Genomic DNA, 23898 nt, shown 5'->3' with positions numbered 1-23898 from the left:
GAGACGTGGGAAGGGGCCACTGGGAAAGCCGTGCAGGACAAACGGGGGTGGTGGGGAGCGCTGCTGCAGGCTCAGGAGACCCCACAGGCACAGGGGAGCTCTGAGAGGTGGGAGGGGCTTCACGGAAGCAGGAGAGAGACATGGGTACAAGGAAACTGGGGTCTCCTGTGGGTTGCAAGCCCCCTAGGCTCCTGTGTCTCACCCGGTGCTGCATTTTTGACAGAACTCAGGTGCATCTTCTCCACGGAAAGTGCCAGGTTTGCACTGACACTCAGTGTGCTTGGTGGAGGTGCAGCGGTTTTTTTCTTCTTCTCCTAGAGACCAAAGATAAGGTTTTGCTGTTTGTTGCTGTTTCAATGAAAGAATTAGTGTTTTTCATGGGTGTTTGGAACTTCCCTGGTGGCTCAGGCGGTAAAGCATCTGCCTACCAGGCGGGAGACCTGGGTTCGATCCCTGGGTCGGGAAGATCCCCTGGAGAAGGAAATGGCAACCCACTCCAGTACTCTTGCCTAAACAATCCCATGGACGGAGGATCCTGGTAGGCTACAGTTCATGGGGTCGCAATGAGTCGGACACGGCCGAGCTCACCCATGTGAGCCCCAGGACAGAGCACAGGTTCTCTGGCCACAGAGGACGACCTCAAAAACAGTCCTTTCCATCCCTCCCTCCTCTGTCATGATGCGAGGTGTGTTTTCTCCAAGGAAAGCATTTCCTGAAGTTTTCTTTCAAATAGGAAATCACTGAGGCTGCTTATACACTGGGAAGCAAGAAATAGGACTGTACTAGCCTTTCAGGTCATTCTGGCGTTCTTCTCTTTTCCTTTCCAGTCCTTTTCGGTCATAATTCAACCTTCACAGGCACACAATTCCACACTGCAAACTGTTTCTGTTTCCAAGAGAAAAAGAAAAAATTTAGACCTGGCCGCAGGCAAACATCTCTCAGCAGGCTAGTGAGAACTTCTTGCACCGACTGACCTGTGAAAACTATCAATCATTTTCAGTTGTCCACGAAGGGCTTTCTTGGTCAAGTGGTCCAGCATCTGCGCGTGCACAAGGCACTCCATGAAATAGCTACGGTTCTGCGGGAAGCCCAGACTGGGCAGCCACTTGTCGCCGATCCACTCATGTTTCACGTTCCTGTACGCAAGGGTCTGCATTCAATAATTAAGGATGGTTCATTGAGGAAAAAAATGGAGGAGGCAACGGCAACCCACTCCAGTACTCTTGCCTGGAAAATCTTGGTGACAGGATGATTTGAGAGAACAGCACGGAAACATGAATATCATCGTATGTAAAAGAGATGACCAGTGCAAGTTCGACGCATGAAGCGGGGCACTCAAAGCCGGTGCTCTGGGACAACCCAAGGGGTGGGGTGGGGTGGGGAGGGAGGCGGGAGGGGGCTTCAGGATGGGGGACACATGTGCACCCATGGGTGATTCATGGCAAAAACCACCACCACACCATAAGGAAATTATCCTCCAATTAAAAGAAATTAAAAAGATACAACTGTTTCAATCAGTCAAAACTTTCCTCACACTTCCTACTTTTAACCCATGTAACAGACAGACAAGAGTTTTCTATAATCCCTACGGTGAGCAACAGTGAGGTGGCACGCAGTCTTTGACCACCTGACAAGCATCTCCTTGGCGAGCCCCCGGGCAGACACCGTCCGCAGTGCTGGGCTACAGCAGGCCGACAGGGACGCCCCCTGTCCTGGGACGCACGTGCCTTGGGGGGCGGGGAGGGCAGAAAGCGAACAGGTGTGTGAGAGCGTTTCTGAGCCACGGCTGCTGTGAGGGAGAGGAAGCGGACGGCACGGACTGCAGTGGGACGGGAGGAGGGGGCTGGCTTCAGATGGGGGGGAGGGGAGACCTTCAGACAAACGACTTTTGAGCTGAGACAGAAAGAGTCCACAGGAGCTGGCCTCCCGACCAAAATAACAGCAACAGTGACGACCCACAGCACCCACTTCACCTGCATTTCTGAGGCCGAACCAGGTGAGCCAGCTCGGCAAACCTCCACAGGGCAGCGCGCAGGCTCCGAGGAGCGCCGTTCTGAGGGAGTGAAGGAGCGGTGTGTTACCCGGAGGAGCCACAGACACCGGTCATCAACAGGACTTCAGATAAACAAAAGAGCTGTTTTCACTAATTTCTAATTTTAGAGAAAAGGCCATTTAAGCGTGCAACTACTTTTGAAATTTTAAGGTTTAATGGGACGAAATTATACAGAATTTTTTAAAAAACTCCCATTTTAATTCCCATCTCATCCAATAAATAATGAAGAACAACATTCTGAGAAGAAGTGAAACAATAGAGTCTACTTTATCCAACAGCATTTGCTTCCTTCTAACATTTTTACTTATCAAATACAAGAAAATTTCATACATTACTCAATACAGTGGATCAATAGACTTGTTTCAATAAGGAAAAATAAAAACCCACCTTTTTAATTTCCTTATAGAGTTCCAGCTGCAACCTCGGAAGATTGGAATCCATCAAAGCCTACAACAAAACACAAGAGATTTGTTCAGAGAAGATACATTCTACTTACTAGCAGTTCTAAGAGTGATGAAGGACAGGGAAGCCTGGCGTGCTGCAGTCCACGGGGCCGCAAAGAGTTGGACACGACTGAGCGACTGAACAACAACCACGAAGCAGTTCTAAAGGAATCTGAAGGGCAACTAAAACTTCAATGTTGATGCGAAGGAGAATATAATAGCAACTAAATTGAAAACCTGTTCATTAAGAAAGAAGTATATGTATGCAGGAAGTTACCAACTAGATACAGGTCATTCACCATAATATTTAAAAAAGGAAGGAAAAGAATATTCATTACAATCAAACACTACATAATATCAAAATTAAATGGTAGATAGTTCAAATTCACTCTAAAGCTCTTATATTCAATTCAAGTACATACTTGAATCATTTTTAGTCATTAAAGCACATTCTTTAACCATCGTTTTTAATGATGATCCAACATCAGCAATTCCCTGGAGTCTGCAGAGCAAGTGGGACAGGAGGTGGACACCCAAGGGCAGAGCCCTGATTCTGGCGTGGGAACACGCCGCTCCACGCAGAAGCCGCACCCTTCCCAAAGGTCTGGTCCGCCCGTGAGGCACACGTGCTCCCCACCTCAGGGCCCCAGTGACACACGAACCTGCTGGAACCACAGGCTCCTCAGAGCCCTGACCCTCTTGCTCGATTACAAGTCAAACCGAAATGGCCACACGGGCAACTTCAACCCAGGAATAATGGCTGATGGCAACCACCAGCAAGGACACAAAGTCCACGCTGGAGATGGCTTCCCAAGACGGAAAGATCTCTGGGCCCCGCTCTCAGCCATGAGAACCCTCTCCTCCGAACGGTACTGCCTATGGCTTGCCCACAAGAAGAGAGGGAAGATATAACCAAGCCTCCACAGAAAAGACCTCTTCCTTTCCTGTGATATAAGCACGTGACAGCTAGAAACCAAGCTGGTCTTAGCAAACCCACAGAGGCTCAGCGAGCTTGAAAATCAAAACAGGGTCACATTCTGGGAGGTTCTGAATCATGCCTAGGATATTTAAAATTCTAATTCTACTATTTCAGTTTGGACTACAGTCCCTCAAACAAGCACATCAAAACGGACAAGTATATAGTAAAACACGGCTTGGCCAGTAAAACTAGAAGGCATATCCAAGTTTTGTTTCACTTCATAAATGTTTTATAAACTAATGTCAAATGTATTTTATTACAGGAGAAAAGTAAACTTCAAAGCCGAGAAATAGCACTGAATGGGCGCTCACAGCCACAGGCGATGCTAATGCGCCACCTGAGCCCTCCCTGCTCGCTCCTGCCTCCACCTCCACACCGGGGTGGACACACAGCCGCCAGGTCCAGTCCGTGACAGCCCAACCTCTGCTCCTCACTGGCACCCCAGCACCTCCTCCTGGCTCAGGGCCCCACCTCTCTTCCCTGGACACTTAGCCTCCCTCATGGATTCTGGGCACAAAGTCTCTCTTCTGTCCAAGGCAGGATACAAGGCACCACCAGGATACTTCAACTACCAGGTTACAAATCCTCGAGAGCTCTTCCCTTTCTTCACTCTCTACCAAATAAAGTGCAAACCCCTTGAACTGATCCTCAACATCTCCCGTTCTCTGGTAGAGTCCCCCTCCTCTGTGAGTCTGCAAGCGTTAAGAAGGTCCTAAGGGACGTCCCTAGAGCACTCCTTGCTTCCACTGCACTGGGGCCCGGGTTCGATCCCTGGTGGGGGAAACCCAGATCCCACATGCCACACAGGGAGCCAAAAAAAGAGAAGGTCCTAAATCTTCTGGTTCACCTAACTGCCACCACCTCCGGGGAGCCTGCTCTGCCTCCCCACACAGAAATCACCTCCACCTCCAGACTGCAATGATGAGCTGCCAACATCTCCCAGAACTCAGAACTTACACCATGCGTTCAGGCATTTCTGAACAAACATGCTCCCCATCTGAGACTGTACATCATCCGAAGGCAGGAGCACACTGTCAGCTGAAACCCCAGGATGGCTGGGGATACAAACAAGGAGAAGGGCAGAATGAGAAAAACAAAGGCAGTTTTCCAAGATAGTAACAATTATGAAAGAACTTCATCTTCAATGGCAGCAGAAAACAGGAAAAGGGAAAAGTGGATTAAAGCTACACTGATCTTGGGTACAAACTCTGCACTGGGAAAGCCTGAGCAAAGAGGACCTGTGTCCCCCGCGCTCCTCACCTCACCTCCCACCCAGGTGGCTCTGGCTTCACCAACCTTTTCTGGGAACTCCTATCTCCCCAGTCACGTCACACCAACTCCAGCCAGAACTCCAGCCAAGCTACCAGAGAAGGCACGTCCTTACCTGTGAACAGTCCTGCCTGACCCAGGACTCGGGAGACGAAGACATCAACGGCGGATTCCACCGCCCGTCCCCTTGCCTTCTCGGGGCGTCTTGGTTTCTCGACAGAGTGACACTCGGTCCAAGAGCCCCCAGAGGTCACTGCCAGCGCCCATCCCTGACCTACGCCCCGCGCAGGCATGAGGGGAAACCCGTTCCCTCTGACTGGGCAGGTACAGCCAGTACCCTGGCAGACACTAGAGTCCCTCCAAACCACACACTATTCGATTAAAAAAGTGCAGACGACCTAAAGGACTTTGCTACTCAAAACAAAAGAACACCAAGTCACGGCTTCTTCCCTTAGCTCCAGTGATCGTATCTCAGAGAACACCGTCCAGAGGGTTCTTACTTTTATGACTTTGTTGAGGCATTCGTCAGCCAGCATCCTGACATCTGACTCCGCGTCATCACTGCACAGCAGAAAAAGTTCCATAGCGATGCCCAGAAGTTTCTGGAATTCTGGAGAATTTCTAAATGAAAAGAGAAGAGAGACTGTCACAGCCCAGAGAACACACGATGATGAAACGCAGTTAGGTTTCTGGTATCCTGTGTGGGATTCTGGAAGAGAAAAAGGACGTTACATTTACGTTACAGGTAAAATTCATCTCAATAATATATTTCATTTAACCCAATGTATCCAAAATATTACTTCAACATGTAATCAACATGAAGAAATTACTGTGCTATGGAACAACCTGTTTTACAGCACATCTGAATTCAGACACAAAATTTTCATCAGAACTATTTTATTTGGGGGCTTCCGTGGTGGTCCAGTGGTGGGACACAGGCTCGCTCCCTGGTCTGCGAAGACTGGCAGGCTCCCACGTGCTGTGGGGACAGCTAAGCCCGGGCACAATACTGAGCCCGCACACCGCCATCAGAGCACCCCGCGCCTGCTGCAACTAGAGGAAGCCCGAGAAGGAGCGAAGACCCAGCACAGCCCAAAAGAAGTCATTAGATAAACCTTTAAAAGAGAGAGAGGGGGGGAGACAGAAATACGTGTATAGAGATTCCATACAATTCACAGCTGAAAAAGCAGGCTGACTTGTAATTAGTAGATAACCTGGAACTCGGAAGCACAGCCTAGTGATTGCAGTCAGCAATACTGCATTTTAAACTTCAAAGTTGCTAAGAGACGAGCTCTTTAGTGCTCTCAACACACAAAAAGGAATGACAATGATACGACAGAGGTGCTGGCTAACACTAGGTTGCCGCAGTGCATTATACAAGGGAAGCAAACCACCAGTGTTGTGGGCCCATTCTCTCTCAATTTTTTAAAAAGACAAAAAGTAGGTTTACATACTACTTCTAACCATGCTTTTAAGAAGCTCTCCAATAACGAAATCAAATACTGTTTTTAAATTTTAATTTAATAAAATAGATAGAGGACTTAGGGAGTCCCTGGTGCCTAGTGGTTAGCACTCTTGAGCTCTTGCTGCTGTGGCCCCAGGTTCGACCCCTGGCGGGGGAACACATTCTGTGAGCTGCACAGCACGCCCCCAAAACACAACAACAACGAGACACGGGGCTAGTCAGGCTATCTATTTCTGCTTGAGAGAGCTTTAGAAGTTGGTCTTTCAAGAAACTTGTCCATCGCACTTGCCTGATGCTACAGCCGACAGGAATCCGTCTGCCAGTGCAGGGGACATGGGTTTGATCCCTGGTCCACAAAGACCTCACATGCCACGGAGCAACTAAACCCGTACCCCACAGATTTTGAGCCTGTGCTCTAGAGCCTGACAGCCAAAACCACTGAAGCCCGTGGGCCTACAGCCTGTGCTCCACAGCAAGAGAAGCCACTGCAATGAGAGGCCTACCGATCGCAACGGAGAGCAGCCCCCGCCGGCTGCAACTACAGAAAGCCCGTGCGCAGCAACGAAGACCCAGCACCGCCAAACAGAATAAACAGTGCTTTTCGAAAAAGAAACGTGCCCATCATCTAAGTGGTTGAATTTACTGGCATAAAATTCATATTTCCTTGCTATCCTTTTAATATCTGTACAACCTACACTGACACCATTTCCCTTTTCCAGACATCAGAAACTTGTGACTTCACTTTTTCCTGATCAGTCTTATTCCTCTTACTGACCTTCTCAAAGAACACACTTTTCGTTTTATTGACTTTTCTATACACTTCTGTTTTGAATTTTACTGACTTTTGTTATTTTTAGTATGGCCATCCTTCTGCTCAATTTGGGTCTCATTTGCTTTTTAGTTTTCTAAGGTATACTGAGGTTACTGAAGGTCTCAGACCTTTCTTCTTTTATAAAATAGACGTTTAATGCTATAAATGCCCCTTTAAAATGCTATAGCAGCATATTACAAGTTTTTTAATCCTTTCTTTTTATTTTCACTCAGTTCAAAATATTTTCAAATTTCCCTTTTGACTTCCTCTTTGACCCATGGGTCACGTGGAAATGTGCTATTTGATTTCCACATAGTGGGGGCTTTTCAAGACTGCCTTTCAGCAGTAGAGTCCCAGACACCTACACTGAGGTCGGAGAGCACGCTTTGTGTGACGTTCAGTGATTTACGTCCACAGACCCGCTTACGGCCCCGTCAGTCTTCCTTGGCACGTGTCCTGTGGGCACTCAAAAGGAAGGAGTCTTCTGCTCTCCTGCATGAAGCTTCTGTAAATGTCGATCAGCACACAGTGGGACAGTGTTTGCAGTTTTCTAGATCCAGATTTTAAGAATTTCTGAGAGGCCACTGACATCTGCCTGTAACTGTGGGTTTGTCTATTTCTCCTTGCAATTCCATCAGGTTTTGCTTCATGTGTTTCTGAAGCTCTGGACTTAAGTACATACACATTTAGGGCTGTCATGCCCACTTGATGAACTGATGCCTTTACTGTTGTTATGAAATGATGATCCTATTCCAGGTCATGGCCTTGGATTAGAGACCCACTTCGATGATAACAGGGCTCCCCTGGTGGCTCAGCTGGTAAAGAATCCACCTGCAATGTGGGAGACCTAGGTTTGATCCCTGCGTTGGGAAGATCCCCTGGACAAGGGAAAGGCTACCCACTCCAATATTCTGGCCTGGAGAATCCCATGGACTGTATCGTCCATGGGGCCACAAAGAGTCAGACACAACTGAGCGACTTTCACTTCCACTTGATGGTAATATCAGCTTCCATCTGTTCAGGGCCAACATGGTGAACCTCTTTCCATTGTCTTCCTGTTAACCTATATGAATCTTTATATTTAAAATGGATTTCTCGTAGGCAGCAGAGACTGGGTCTTGCTTCTCATTTGATCTGAAAAATCTTTTGCATTTCATGTCATTATTGATATAACTAGGTTTATTTTTTATTTGTTGGCCTCAACGGGTCTCAGCGGCAACGCCCAGGCTCTTCACTGTGGCACTCAGGCTCAGCTGTCCTGCAACATGTGGGATCCCAGCTTCTCGACCAAGGATTGAACCCATGTCCCCTGCATTAGAAGGCGGATTCTTAATCACCAGACCACCAGAAAAGTCCCTAAAACTAGGTTTGAATCTGCCACTGTACTGCGACTTCCCTATTTGGTCCATATGCTCTTTATTGGCCCTCTTCCCTGCCTTCTTCTGGGTTAAATATTGTTTGGGTCAGCTTCAGTTATTTTTCTCACCGTTGCTCATGTTTTCCTGCTTCTTGGCATTCCTGACCATTTCTGATCAGATGCCAGACCTTATACCTTCTATCTTGTTGGGCACTATACACTTCTGAATTCCGACATTCTTGAAGCTTGCCCTGGAATGCAACTGTGTTATTCTGAAGGACTAGGGCCGCCCTGGGCTCCACCTGCAGGCAGGATCAGAACAGCATCTCATCTAGGGCTGAAGTGAGTCACCCCTGCTGTGAAGGCAAACCCTTCTGAGCAGCTGACCCAAAGCGCCAGAAGGATGAGGTTCCCCCTCTGGCTGGTGAGAGGAGCTCTTCCCGCACTTGGAGTTTCAGCACCTGCTCCCTCCAGCCCCTTCAGGTGACTCTACCCGCAGCTCCAGGCCACTGTCTGCAGCAAGACTCAGCTGAGACCTGAGAGCCCTCGCGGGTCTCCAGGTCTCTCTGTGCAGCTTGTCCCTCTCTGATCTTCCCCCCATGGTCCCAGCCACCCTGCCTCCTGAGGCCATCAACTCTGTCCCAGCAACCATGGGCTCTCCCGGGTTTCCCTCCTCCCGTCCTCACTGGGAAACCCCCTCCAGGCAGTCATCTGGGGAAATCCTCAGGCTCATAGCATTAGCTTCCATTTTCCCAGAGATACCTAATACCTGAGGCCTTGAAAACCACACTTAATGCATTGTATCCATTATCAACTGCTTTGGGCAGGAAGGCAAACCCTGTCCTTGTCACTTATCTTGTTGTTCAGTCGCTCAGTCATGTCTGACTCTGCGACCCCATGGACTGCAGCACGCCAGGCTCCCCTGTCCTCCACTGTCTCCCCGAGTTTGCTCAAACTCATGTCCGTTGAGTCGGTGATGCTATCTAACCATCTGAGTCAGAAGCAAAAATCCTTCATAATTTTTTAATTTAATCTTTATCATATTATTATTATATCACCTAGTCACAGATCTAGAAATCATCTTTAATAAAGTTAACTAATATTCCTTTCCATAAATGTATCAAGTTCAATTCCCCTGTAGGTAAGTCATCAAGATTATTTTTCATTCTTGAACGGGATGACTAGCATTGCACCAGTATCACCAGACACTTTCCTAAGGATAAACTCCTGAAGCGAAATGGCCAAATCAAACAGGCCAAACTGCCTTTCATTTTTTTAAATATTTACTTATTTGTCTGCGCCGGGTCTTAGTTGCTGCACACGGGATCTAGTTCCCTGACCAGGAATCGAACCTGGGCCCCCTGCATCGGCAGCACAAAGTCTTAGCCCCTGGACCGTGAAATTCCCCAAGTTGCCTTTTAAAAAAGTTGCATCATCTCTGACAAAATCCTGAGGATTGCTTAATGTCTGTAAAGTTGACAGGTAAAAAAGAAATGTTCTCATTTTTGTTTTCGTCTCATTCCAGTGATTACTAGTAAATCTGAACATTTCTCCACAGGAAGCATGAAATAAGTGTTAGCTATTACATCTACTGGCTCAGTTACATTTCTTCTTTTCCAAACTGCCCATTCATAGTTTTGCTTGTTTTCCTATTAGAAAGACAGCCTTTTTCTTAATGGTTTACAATTTCTCTCTAAAGAAGCTAGTAAACCTTTGATACATATACCATCAATACTTGCCCCAAGTTGCATTTAAGTTTCAGTTGCAAGTAGATTTTGACATACTGAACTATATTCTAGATTAAACACTTTCTTCCTTTATATTGTAAGCATTCCACAGACTAAGATTAAATGTTCTTTTTGTAGTAATGACTTCACTCTCTTACATTTAGGGAATTAATCTGGCATTTACGTTTGCCTGCAATATGAAGAATATTCCCCTAAATACTCAACTGGTTCAATAATCCATCATTTCCACACTAATACAAGATGTTACCTTTATCGGAAATTCGTATCTGCACATACACACATACACTTTCCCACTTCCTATTCTGTACCTTCTTTAATGTCTAAGAGCTATTTTAATGTCATGAACACCAGGTCTCACCAATTACTGCTGGTTTCAGATTTTGTTTGTTAAAACTGATGTATTTATTCTTGCAGATGAACAAGTTCAAAAATATCTCTACTAGAATTCTGATCAAGCTCATTTTAAATTTATGGATTAATTTAGAGAAAGTTTAACTTTATGATAAGGAACTGTTCCCACGTTGAAAAAGCAGGAAGTAGTCATCTGTCCCTTTCAGAGAAGTCCATACAGTCCTTCCATAGTTTCTGCATATCTCTTGTCAATTTCTTGAAATAGTATATGTTGGTGCTACTACGAATTGGATCTTGAAGCATTATATTTTCTAACAGATTTAAGCTAATATATGGGAATGGGAAATCTATAGATTCCTGTACACTTATTTTTACCCAATCACCTTATCAGGTCCACTTGCTTAGACGAGGGTGTTGAGGTCCTCCCAAAAGGAAACGAGTTACAAATGAATCCTCACCCTCCACTGGACAGAAAACATCAGAGTGCTGGGGAAAGAGGGCAGTGAGGTTATCTTCGTTCCTGTATTTCTAACAAATTTTCGGGGTGATTCTGATGTGCATGCGTATGTAGGAAGCAGCAGGACAGACCACCAAATTGAGAGCTGAAGTAGGCTGAGTCACAACACACCTCAAGGACTCGAGAAGCTGCCTGAAATAAGCCCCGAGAGATAAGATCAGTACCTGACAGAAGCTGAAGAACGTACCAGAGATCAGGTACATTAGAGGCGAGACCACAGGAAATGCCAGCCACGAAGACTTCCTAAATCATTACCTGTGTATAAAAGATCCACTGCAGCTCTACAACTCGACATTTCTGAAAAGTATGGAGAACATCTTAAAACAAACACGTTCTTTGATCTGATGCGACCAAAGACAACCTCTCTGGCTCCAAAACATATCCCATTCATCTGATCCTACGTAGAACAAGCACCGCAAAGACCATTAGCATTACTCCATAAAAACCGAACAGACACAGGAATGGAGAACCTATTAACAGCGATTACCATGATTTACGATGGCAAAGTGAACCACAAACCAGTCTTAACATATCTCAACGTACTTCCCAGGTGGCGCTAGTGGTCAAGAATCTGCCTGAATGCAGAAGACACAAGAGATGCAGGTTCAATTCCTGGGTGGGGAAGATCCACTGGAGGAGGGAAATGGCATCTACTCCAGTATTCCTGCCTGAAAAATTACATGGATAAGAGGAGCCTGGTGGGCCGCAGTCCATGGGGCTGCAAAGAGTCAAACGTGACTGAGCAATTGAACACACACTCACTCACACACACACACACACCCCCACACACAGGTGTGAATCTAAGCCAACAGTCCATCAAGTCCACTGGGAATTATCAAGAAACAAAGTAAGCGTAAGGCATGAAGCACTCAGAATGGAAAAGGTCTATTTTCTGGGTCCATAAGCTTTCGATGTGAGGTGTTCCTTCCTGAGACCTGGATGCTCGAAGTCTGATGAGCACAGCCGTGCTAAGGAAGCAGCAGGCCCCGGGGCTCTGCCAGGCATCTAACGTCCATCCACACAAGAGTCATGGCGGCTTGCAGGACAACGTGCGCCACCACAGGATGGATTTCTGCCTCTCAGGAGCTCATGAGCACTTTCACGCAGCTCTCAACAGCGTCCCACGGGTGTCGCTCCTCCCACAAGAGCTCTGTACACTGAGTTTACACATCAAAGACGAGGCCACAGGGACTCCAACAAGTTGGCCTTGTCTGAAGCTGCCTGGCTTATTCGGAGCGGAGACAGAATGCAAACCTTCTCCCCTACTTTGACTTAGTACTGTTGTCTACAAGAGCATGCTAACTTAGAATTTTTGTATTCTTAGTTTCAGCACATATTCTCACTTGTCACTTCATTTCTTCCCACGATATTTCTACAAATTAGATAAAAACAGTAGTCATACACTGTCTTTCAAAATGGCATTGAGTTCAACTAAAATGAAATAGTCTACATGAAATCACTTTGAAAGCATAAAATACAAGCGGCAAGTATAAAATACAAGTGGCAATGTGCCACGAAAAATAAATGAATCACCAAATTTCTGTCAGTACGAAAACCAAGGTGATTATTCTTAGAGGTTTTTCTAATAGATTACAAAGAGCCCTTCCCAACAGGAGAAGAACATGAACGATTTACTCCAAGAGAAAGTACTTACTCCAAGAGAAGTATTTCACACGTCCCATCCGAGGAACGGAGTTCAGAAACCATAAGCACATCTGTTTCCTACTCACTCATTTAGAGACAGGCTTAAAATAACTACCACCCACAGATACAAGGAACAGTACTCCGAAAGAGAGACAGACAGTAAAAAGCAAGGAGAATGAGGACAATCAGCAAAAAAGCGATACAAGAAGGTGCTGCCTGCTCACCCCACAGGAAAGCCTGAGCCAGGGAGGTGGGCCTCCGGTTAACGCCCATGAGCCCACCATCCCAAAGCTGTGATGAGCAGGGAGCACCCCCACAGGGCGGACAGGGCAGAGCGCAGAAGAAAAGCAACCACGAGATCCCAGTAATTGGGCAGGCTCTTGTTCCCACACCGCAATAAGGAAAATACAAACATGCTCTTCAGTTATCCAAACGGTTACAACGACACGGTGTAAGATTACAAGAAGGAAGCATTACTCATTACGGTGTCTGGAAATCCTCCATATCCACCGCCAGAAGGGGGAGGGGTCCCGTCAAGGTTTCAAAACAACTAGGGCGACGATGAAAACACAGAAGTGTTCTATTTTCACTGGAAAGTTCAAAGTGCAGTTACCTGAGAGACTGTGCCACTATGTTTTCACGTATTGTCAGACAATGATTCACACGGTCTTTCTTGGTGGCTGAGAGTTCTTTCTTTCTAAAAGGGGGAAAAAAAGAGTAAAGGAAGTTAGTGTTGTCCACTCCATCTATTTCTACGTGGCATTCATTCATTCATTCATTCAACACAGCTTCTTTGACTCCAAGGAGTAAAACCGTGCCGGGGCAGGGTGCTCTGAGGTCAGAGAGGTGGGGTGGGCCGAACCCCGGGTCCCCTCCAGGACTGGGCTCCACAGAAAACTCAGGGGGCGTCACTAACACGCCTGCCTTCTCTGCTGCAGAGAGAAGAAACTGCAGCGCCAACAGGGCTGGCCCAGGATCGCGTGGACAGAGGGAGCTTCAATTCAACGCAACAGTATAACACCTACTCTCCACAGCGCCCCCTCGCAAAACCACACGGACTGACGAGTCAGCCCCACACAGGCCTCACACGATGAAGTATGAGAGAATGTATTAACACAATGGTTAATTGCTCCTATATCTCTGAATGGCTACAAACAAGTACCCTGCCCAGAGCCTTTCTCAAAAGCCTCCTAGTGAGACTTTTCAGTCAAAATTGTAAAAAGGAGACAGACTGGTCAAGAAGATGAGATAAAAGGTGCCTGCTTCTCACCCAAACCTATGACTTCAGAGGTCTCTGAAGTAGGCACCGGAGAAATACAGAAGACAGGGATGATCCAAAGAGGAAGCGAAAAAGAAATCAGGCTTGATGATTACATCCAAAAAAGGATCCGAGTGTCTGACAGCTACCAGGACACGGTACTAACTAGAAACAGTGAGACCAGAAGACTACTACGTTTTTGAGGGAATTCTATAAAGAGTACCAAAGAGATTAAAATACTAACTGACCAACACCTCCGTTTAATCCCTAATGCAACTGCAGGCCGGAGAAGGCAACGGCACCCCACTCCAGTACTCTTGCTTGGAAAATCCCATGGACGGAGGAGCCTGGTAGGCTCCAGTCCATGGGGTCGCTAAGAGTCGGACACGACTGAGCGACTTCACTTTTACGCACTAGAGAAGGAAATGGCAACCCACTCCAGTATTCTTGCCTGGAGAATCCCAGGGACGGCGGAGCCTGGTGGGCTGCCGTCTATGGGGTCGCACAGAGTCGGACACGACTGAAGCGACTCAGCAGCAGTAGCAGCAGCAGCAACTGCAGGCTCCAAAAAACTACATGTGAAGGAACAGACTCTTGCAATTGTGCAAACCAAGAAAGACACACCCTCAAAAGGCAGTTCAGACGTGGCCAGGGAAGAACATGGACAAGGAAGAGTCTCCCGAGCGGAAAGTCAGGGCCCGGGAGAAGGAAAGACAGGCCTGGATGAGAGGCCAAGTCCATGGTGTGCAGAGAGGGGCTCCCAGTCAGCAGCCAGTAAGTCTCTCACCACATGGACAGGTGACCATGTCTCCCACTGGTCTCCTTCCTAAAAGAGACTCGCTGATGAGCTGTGCTGTGGGCTGCTAGGCACCCACCAAAACACCGTGCTTCCCTTCTCAGACACGAGCTTCCTGCTGACAAGTCCCACAGCCCGGCTTCCCTGCAGCCAGGCACACACAAGTGACTGTTCACACAGATGAAACAGGAACACAGCAGCGAGCGGAGCTTCTGCCTGTGGCTTGCCCAGGGCACCACCCCCTCCTTTTAGCTTCCCCCAACTGGAACAGATGCTTCTAACACCCAGTTTCTGAACATACAGACAAAGACAACAAAAAGGCTGCAGGGTGACAGGATGGAAGGAGCCTGGGTCCTGAGTGGCAGGAGGAGGCAGAGGCCTTTCACCTCCCGCCCACCTGAGTCACTCACTTCAAAAGTGCTGGGATGGAAACAACCCAAATGTCTCAGTGGATGGATAAACAGCTGCCATGGAGTAACGGAATACTGCTTGGCAGTGAAAGAAGCAAACGACTGACACACACAAGGATGAATTTCAATGCATCCGCTTCAAGGTACACAGGGATGATTCCATTTATGCCACAGTCTTTACCTTTAAGGGAATGTAAAGTGGTCTGAAATTTACAGGGGCCTGGCAGGGGAGGAGTACACTAAAAGAGGTACCGATGAGTGAACTGGATTCAAAACTGGGAAAGGAGTACGTCAAGACTATATATTGTCACCCTGGTTATTTCACATCTATGCAGAGTACATCATCCGAAATGCCAAGCTGGATGAAGCACAAACTGGAATCAAGATGGCCAGGAAAAATATAAATAACCTCGGATATGCAGGTGACACCAACCTAATGGCAGAAAGTGAAGAGGAACTCAAGAGCCCCATGATGAAGGTTAAAGAGGAGAGTGAAAAGCTGGCTTAAAACTCAACATTCAAAAAACTAAGATCACGGCATCCGCTCCCATCACTTCATGGCAAATAGATGGGGAAACAGTGGAAACAGTGACAGACTTTATTTTCTTGGGCTCCAAAATCACTGCAGATGGTGACTGCAGCCATAAAATTAAAAGACGCTTGCTCCTTGGAAGAAAAGCTATGAAAAACCTAGACAGCGTATTAAAAAGCAGAGACATTACTTTCCTGACAAAGGTCTATCTAGTCAAGGCTATGGTTTTTCCAGTAGGCAGGTATGGATGTGAGAGTTGGACTGTGAAGAAGGATGAGCGCCAAAGAACTGATGCTTCTCAACTGTGGTGCTGGAAAAGACTCTTGAGAGTCCCTTGGACCGCAAGGAGATCCAACCCGTCAATCCTAAAGGAAATCAACTCTGAAGATTCACTGGAAGAAGGACCGACGCTAAAGCTGCCTTTTCATACTGTTCATGGGTTCTCAAGGCAAGAACACTGAAGTGGTTTGCCCTTCCCTTCTCCAGAGGACCACGTTTTGTCAGAGCTCTCCACCATGACCCGTCTGTCCTGGGTGGCCCTACACAGCATGACGCATAGCTCACTGAGTTAGACACGGCTCTGGTCCATGGGATCAGACTGGTTAGTTTTCTGCGACTGTGGTTTTCATTCTGTCTGCCCTCTGATGGAGAAGGATAAGAGGCTTATGGAAGCTTCCTGATGGGAGAGACTCAGGAAAGACTGGGGAAGACTGACGGCAGGAGGAGAAGGGGACAACAGAGGCTGAGATGTTTGGATGGCATCACCGACTCAATGGACATGAGTCTGAGTAAATTGCGAGTTGGTGATGGACAGGGAGGCCTGGCATGCTGCAGTCCATGGGGTTGCAAAGAGTGGGATACAACTGAGCAACTGAACTGAACTGATGCTGAAGCTCCAATACTTTGGCCACATGATGTGAAGAGCTGACTCTTAAGAAAAGACCCTGATGCTGAGAAAGATTGAAGGCAGGTGGAGAAGGGGGTGACAGAGGATGAGATGGTTGGATTGCACCACTGACTCAATGGACATGAGTTTGAGCAAACGAACTCTGGCAGATTGTGAAGGACAGGGAAGCCCGGGGTGCTGCAGTCCATGGGGTTGCAATGAGTCAGACATGACTGAAGGAGTGAACAACAGCAACTATATAGATATATGTGTGTGTGTGTGTGTGTATGTATGTGTATATTAGACCTCAGTTTGAAACAGAAAGTACTCAGTTCAGTTCAGTCGCTCAGTCGTGTCCGACTCTCTGCGACCCCATGAATTGCAGCACGCCAGGCCTCTCTGTCCATCACCAACTCCCGGAGTCTACCCAAACCCATGTTCATCGAGTCGGTGATGCTATCCAACCATCTCATCCTCTGTCGTCCCCTTCTCCTCCCGCCCCCAATCCTTCCCAGCATTAGGGTCTTTTCCAATGAGTCAACCCTTCGCATGAGGTGGCCAAAGTATTGGAGTTTCAGCTTCAACATCAAACCTTCCAATGAACACCCAGGATTGATCTCTTTTAGGATGGATTGATTGGATCTCCTTGCAGTCCAAGGGACTCTCAAGGGTCTTCTCCAACACCACAGTTCAAAAGCATCAATTCTGCAGCGCTCAGCTTTCTTCACCGTCCAACTCTCACATCCATACATGACCACTGGAAAAACCATAGCCTTGACTAGACGGACTTTTGTTGGCAAAGTAATGTCTCTGCTTTTAAACAGGCTATCTAGGTCGGCCATAACCTTCCTTCCAAGGAGTAAGCGTCTTTTAATTTCATGGCTGCAGTCACCATCAGCAGTGATTCTGGAGCCCAAAAAAGTAAAGTCTGACACTGTTTCCCCATCTATTTCCCATGGAGTGATGGGACCAGATGCCATGATCTTAGTTTTCTGAACGTTGAGCTTTAAGCCAACTTTTTCACTCTCCTCCTTCACCTTCATCAAGAGGCTCTTTAGTTCTTCACTTTCTGCCATAAGACGGCTGCGACGGCTGCGACGGCTCGGCGCAGAAGCGTGGCCGAGAGGAGCTAGGCCGGGCCGGGAGCCGGGGGCGGCAACCGAGAGGGGCTAGGCCGGGCCGGGGGCCGGGGCCCGGGTCCGGGGGCGGCGGCCGAGAGGGCCTAGGCCGGGCCGGGGGCCGGGGGCCGGGGGCGGCGGCCAAGAGGGGCTAGGCCGGGCCGGGGGCCGGGGGCGGCCGAGAGGGTCTAGGCCGGGCCGGGGCACGGGGCGGCGGCCGAGAGGGGCTAGGCCGGGCCGGGGCCCGGGGCGGCGGCGGCTGAGAGGGGCTAGGCCGGGCCGGGGGCCGGGGGCAGCGGCCGAGAGGGGATAGGCCAGGACGGGCCGGGGGCGGCGGCCGAGAGGGGCTAGGCCGGGCCGGGGCCTGGGGGCCGGGGGCGGCGGCTGAGAGGGGCGGCGGCCGGGCCGGGGGCCGGGGGCGGCGGCCGAGAGGGGCTAGGCCGGGCCGGGGGCCAGGGGCGGCGGCTGACAGGGCCTAGGCCGGGCCGGGGGCCGACAGGGTCTAGGCCGGGCCGGGGGGCCGGGGGCGGCGGCCGACAGGGCTAGGCCGGGCCGGGGGCCGGGGGCCGGGGGGCCGGGGGCGGCGGCCGAAAGGGGCTAGGCCGGGCCGGGGGCCGGGGGCCGGAGGCGGCGGCCAAGAGGGGCTAGGCCGGGCCGGGGGCCGGGGGCGGCGGCCGAGAGGGTCTAGGCCGGGCCGGGGCACGGGGCGGCGGCCGAAAGGTGCTAGGCCGGGCCGGGGACCGGGAGCTGGGGGCGGCGGCCGACAGGGGCTAGGCCGGGCCGGGGGCCGGGGGCCGGAGGCGGCGGCCGAGAGGGGCTAGGCCGGGCCGGGGCACGGGGCGGCGGCCGAGAGGGTCTAGGCCGGGCCGGGGCCCGGGGCGGCGGCCGAGAGGGGCTAGGCCGGGCCCGGGGCCGGGGGCCGGGGGCCGGGCGCGGCGGCCGAGAGGGGATAGGCCAGGACGGGCCGGGGGCGGCGGCCGAGAGGGGCTAGGCCGGGCCGGGGCCTGGGGGCCGGCGGCGGCGGCCGAGAGGGGCTAGGCCGGGTCGGGGGCCGGGGGCGGCGGCCGAGAGGGGTTAGGCCGGGCCGGGGGCCAGGGGCGGCGGCTGACAGGGCCTAGGCCGGGCCGGGGGCCGACAGGGTCTAGGCCGGGCCGGGGGGCCGGGGGCGGCGGCCGACAGGGCTAGGCCGGGCCGGGGGCCGGGGGGCCGGGGGCGGCGGCCGACAGGGGTAGGCCGGGCCGGGGGCCGGGGGCAGCGGCTGACAGGGCCTAGGCCGGGGGCGGGGGTCCGGGGGCGGCAGGCGAGAGGGGCTAGGCCAGGCTGGGGGCTGGGGCCGGCGGCGGCAAGAGGAATTACCCAAGGCCCAAGGTAAGAGAAACCCAAATAAAAAGGTAAGTGTTGCGAGAGGGCATCAGAGGGCAGACACACTAAAACTAAAACTACAGAAAACTAGCTAATCTGATCACACGGACCACAGCCTTGTCTATCTCAATGAAACTAAGCCATGCCGTGTGGGGCCACCCAAGACGGATGGGTCATGGTGGAGAGGTCTGACAGATTGTGGTCCACTGGAGAAGGGCATGGCAAACCACTTCAGTATTCTTGCCTTGAGAACCCCATGAACAGTATGAAAAGACAAAAGGATAGGACCCTGAAAGATGAACTCCCCAGGTCAGTAGGTGCCCAATATGCTAATGGAGATCAGTGGAGAAATAACTCCAGAAAGAATGATGGGATGGAGCCAAAGCAAAAACGATACCCAACTGTGGATGTGACTGGTGATAGACGCAAAGTCCGATGCTGTAAAGAGCAATATTGCATAGGAACCTGGAATGTTAGGTCTGTGAATCAAGGCAAACTGGAAGTGGTCAAACAGGAGATGGTAAGAGTGAACGTTGACATTCTAGGAATCAGCGAACTAAGATGGACTGGAATGGGTGAATTTAACTCAGATGACCATTATATCTACTACTGTGGGCAAGAATCCCTTAGAAGAAATGGAGTAGCCATCATGGTCAACAAAAGAGTCCGAAATGCAGTACTTGCATGCAATCTCAAAAAAGACAGAATGATCTCTGTTCGTTTCCAAGGCAAACCATTCAATATCACGGTAATCCAAGTCTATGCCCCGACCAGTAACGCCGAAGAAGCTGAAGTTGAACGGTTCTATGAAGACCTACAAGACCTTCTAGAACTAACACCCAAAAAAGATGTCCTTTTCATTATAGGGGACTGGAATGCAAAAGTAGGAAGTCAAGAAACACCTGGCATAACAGGCAAGTTTGGCCTTGGAGTACAGAATGAAGCAGGGCAAAGGCTAATCGAGTTTTGCCACGAGAACACACTGGTAATAGCAAACACCCTATTCCAACAACACAAGAGAAGACTCTACACGTGGACATCACCAGATGGTCAACACCGAAATCAGATTGATTATATTCTTTGCAGCCAAAGATGGAGAAGCTCTATACAGTCAGCAAAAACAAGACCAGGAGCAGACTGTGGCTCAGATCATGAACAGAAAGTACTATGAGAGTTTAAATGCTCTCTTCTTTGAGCCACCACATTCAAGTCTCGATTACAGCAGCTCACCTAGTTGAAGACCTTAAGTCTTCAAGAAAATTAAAGAACACTGACCTCTCCCAACAAGTTAGGAGGCAAACGAACTCTCTTCTGTATGGTTCCCTTCCAAAGTGAAAACCCACAAAGGCCTTAAATGAGCTGCATTCACACACCCGGTCTCCCAGCTCTACAGGCAGTGACCCCTCTGTGGGCAGCCTCTTACCCTAGGGTCTAAAACAACTCCTGGGGGGATGGCCATCAGAAAAAGCTGACAAACACTAAATTGAGTGCACCTCACTACCTAAGATGGTCACAACAGAAAACTGATCAATACAAATATAAGCTTTAAAAAGAACTGTGTCTCTCTCCTCGTATGTGGACTAGGCCACAAGAATACAGGTAACAAAAAATGATACCACTTTCTGAACCTGCTGCCTGATTTCCTTAAGACTCACATGTGCTGCACCCGAGGCCCCATGCTAGAATTTGAGCAAAATTTATGAAACAAGCAAAAAATCAAAGACCGAATACCAATTTCACCCATCAAAATAAAAGCACACTCCTGTGTTGTCTGCTTGGGTCTAGCTCCTCCTCTGAGCTCCCTGTGGGGATAGAGTGAAAGATACGTGTCTGTGTGTGTGTGTGTGTGTGTGGTGTCCGACTCTTTGCAACCCCATGGACTGTAGCTCACCAGGTTCCTTTGCCCACGGGGTTTTCCAGACAAGAATACTGGAGCGGACAGCCATCCCCTGTCTCCAGGGGAACTTCCTGACCCAGGGATCAAACCTGCATCTCCCTCTCTTGCATTGCAGGCAGATTCTTTACTGCTGAGCCATTGGGGAAGCCTGCCCTATTCCCTCAGGGCTCCTGCCCCAGGCCCTGCCATGAGCCAGCACCACACTCTGGAAGGAACGGTTCCCACGGTTACTCTCCAGGGATGACAGACTCACTGAGAACAAGCGCGTGCCTCTCACGGGCACTCAGCCCAGCACCTACACTGGACAGGTGTTTCCCAGACAACAAAGGAGTGGGCAAGTGCTTGCCGTACAAGAGTAGGTTGAAAGTGAAAGAAAATGAAAGTCGCTCAGTCGTGTCTGACTCTTTGCAACCCCGTGGACTTAGTCCATGGAATTCTCCAGGCCAGAATACTGGAGTGGGTAGCCTTTCCCTTCTCCAGGGGATCTGCCCAACCCAGGGATCAAACCCAGGTCTCCCGCACTGCAGGCAGAGTCTACTGGCTGAGCCACAAGGGAAGACCAAAGGAGTAGGTTCAATACACAGTAAAACTGACTCAAAAGTCTTCAGTCAATCTTTCCAACAGGTTTCGAAAGATAAATGATAATTATGTTAACCTTGAGTTTCTAAAACCAAGAGATGGAAAGAGAAGTAGAAACAGCAAAGCTTAAAAAAAGAGAGACCCTGAAGAGCAGTCCCACACGACTGAGCTCAAGCAGCTTGTGGAGTCCGAGCTGCAGCCCTCAGGTGTGACCAAGACGTCAGTGACGGCCCTTCTGTGACCCTGACTGTCACAGCTTTACTGCCAGAAAGAGTGAGTACACGTCCCATCACGGTCAGCTACGAAGAAAGCGCATGGTTCAGATCTCTCTTCTAACTCATCCAAAGTCACTTCCCAGCAATCCACACCGATTTGAGGGGGAAAACATCTGCCCTGATTAAATTTTAGTCTTTTCTGCACTCAATAGGTAGCTCTAAAATCATAAAATTCTTCAGGTAGATGGACGGTCTTCAGTGGTGACTGATCTTATATTAAAATTCAAACAATAATGACTAGGTGGCGCTAGTGGTAAAGAATCCGCCTGTTACCTCAGGAGAAGCAACAGCTGTGGTTTCATCTCTGGGGAAAGAAGATCCCCTGGAGAAGGAAATGGCAACCCACTCCAGTACTCTTGCCTGGAGAATCCCAGGGACGGGGGAGCCTGGTGGGCGGCCGTCTCTGGGGTCGCACAGAGTCGGACACGACTGAAGCGACTTAGCAGTAGCAGCAGCAATGTATTGTTTATGCAAAGATGACAGACCAAGTGCTGGACAACAGACAGGGACGGCAGTTAAGACGTTCCTTCCCACCCAGAGCCTGCCTGGTGCTTCCTGTTTGTACACAAGATCCAAGAGACGCTGAGATGCGTGAACTTCTCTGACTTCTACCTCCACGGAGAAGCACTATGCTAAGTCTGGAATGGGTCATGGTTACAAGTTATTTGCTGCGGAGAAACGTCAAATTGTTTAAAAAAAGATTCTTTTTTCTCAAAGTATCCAAACAAGTTTTTCACCTTTTAGCAGAAAAAGCGCTTTACTGCTACATTTTCACAGATAAGCCAAAATGACTCCCCAAAGACTCATTTCCTGATTAAACCTCAGGACACAGCAAGGAATCATATCAGAAACAAAGATGAAAACATTCCTGAAAATGAATCCATCTTAACATTAAGGTGAACTTCTTAAAGGGGCGGCTTCCCAAAAACTGTCCTCATTAAATGCCGTCTTGTACAAATCCAGATGAGAAAGAAAACGCCCGCACATGAAAGAAAGGCCTGAACTGTAGCAGAGCACGCCCTGACTTCTGCGGAACACCCAAGACTTCAAGGAAAAGTACTTGGGCTCTGTAAGAAGGTGACATCAAATGGTCTCTCTTCTTCTGTTTCGAAAAGTTCCCTAGCACAAGCAACCGAGACCCCCTACTTCCGAACAGTTACCAGGATGTCTGCCACAGGAGACTGTCCGCAGACACCCATCCAGGTTCTGGCCAGCGTGACTGCGATGCCCGTGAAATGGACATCACTCGCCCCGACGATTAACCTCTCCCTCAGCAAGATGTGATTTATTTCCAACTGCAGACAAGTAATAAACTTCAGCCCACTCTTCCCACTATTGAAGGCCGTTTTATTGTTTCTTGCGTGTTAGTAACAACCATCTGGGCTAAGTTCACACTACGGGGCGACCACCGCGCATTTAAGGGGCCTGCAGACCGCCTTGAACTGAGACAAGCCGGTCTCTTTCCAACACTTCAGTCTTCTGCCGCGACCCCCGAACTAAACGAAAAGCCCTGAGGCTACGGGAAGACAGGCCCGACTGACTCCCAGCCTGTTTAAAGGGGGCCCCGCCAGAGGCTCCCCATTGGAACGCGCGCGCTCCCCCGCCCTCCAGCCCGACGTCCCCGGGCATGAGGTCACCACTGTCCCCGCATCACTCGGGCTCCCAATTCCCGCCTCCTCGGGGAGCGTCCAGCGCCCGCGCGGCCCTGCTCCCCTCACAGCAGAAGAGTGGGGGCTGGACGCGGCCTCGGCTCGGCCGAGTCCTGCTCACAACGCAACCCCGGTTCCTCCCCAAACTGGGCAGCCGGGAGGGCAGAGGGCCGGGGCCGCCTCCGTGCCTCCGCGGGAGGCTGGCGAAGGCCGGGGAGGGCTGGGGCCGAGCTGCGGCGGGTCAGTACTCACGGTCGGTGCAGCGGCTCCTCGGCCACGGCCGGGCATAGCGGCGGCGGCGGCTGCTGCTGCTGGAAGGACTTAAGGGACGCGAAGGCCTTCATCAGCTTTTCCAGGGTCGCCATGGCGGCCTGCGGCCCCGCGGGAACAACGCCCGGAGCCCTCGGGATGGCTCGCGGCTCCGCTCAGCAGCACGGCAATGAATGAGGTTCGGGCCGAGGACAGGAACGGAACACAGGCGCCCGGCCATCTTGGGTCC

The 23898-nt window shown here is 50.1% G+C and overlaps 1 protein-coding gene across 1 annotated transcript; it reads right to left on the bottom strand.

The window, feature by feature from the left end:
- Nucleotides 1-788: 788 nt before the first annotated feature.
- LOC145507344 (huntingtin-like) lies at nucleotides 789-23898 on the bottom strand. Its single transcript, XM_081493760.1, has 7 exons — nucleotides 23652-23898; nucleotides 13251-13334; nucleotides 5245-5365; nucleotides 2441-2500; nucleotides 1974-2053; nucleotides 975-1136; nucleotides 789-885 (listed from the first exon to the last, which is right to left on the bottom strand). The coding sequence occupies exons 1-7, from the start codon at nucleotides 23762-23764 to the stop codon at nucleotides 852-854; spliced, it is 654 nt and encodes a 217-aa protein (XP_081349886.1). The 5' UTR covers nucleotides 23765-23898; the 3' UTR covers nucleotides 789-851.

This window comes from Giraffa tippelskirchi, chromosome 1, assembly GCF_054371585.1.
Source record: "Giraffa tippelskirchi isolate mGirTip1 chromosome 1, T2T-mGirTip1v1.2.pri, whole genome shotgun sequence".
NCBI classification, from domain to species: Eukaryota; Metazoa; Chordata; class Mammalia; order Artiodactyla; family Giraffidae; genus Giraffa; species Giraffa tippelskirchi.
This window is presented reverse-complemented; position numbering and strand designations above follow the sequence as displayed.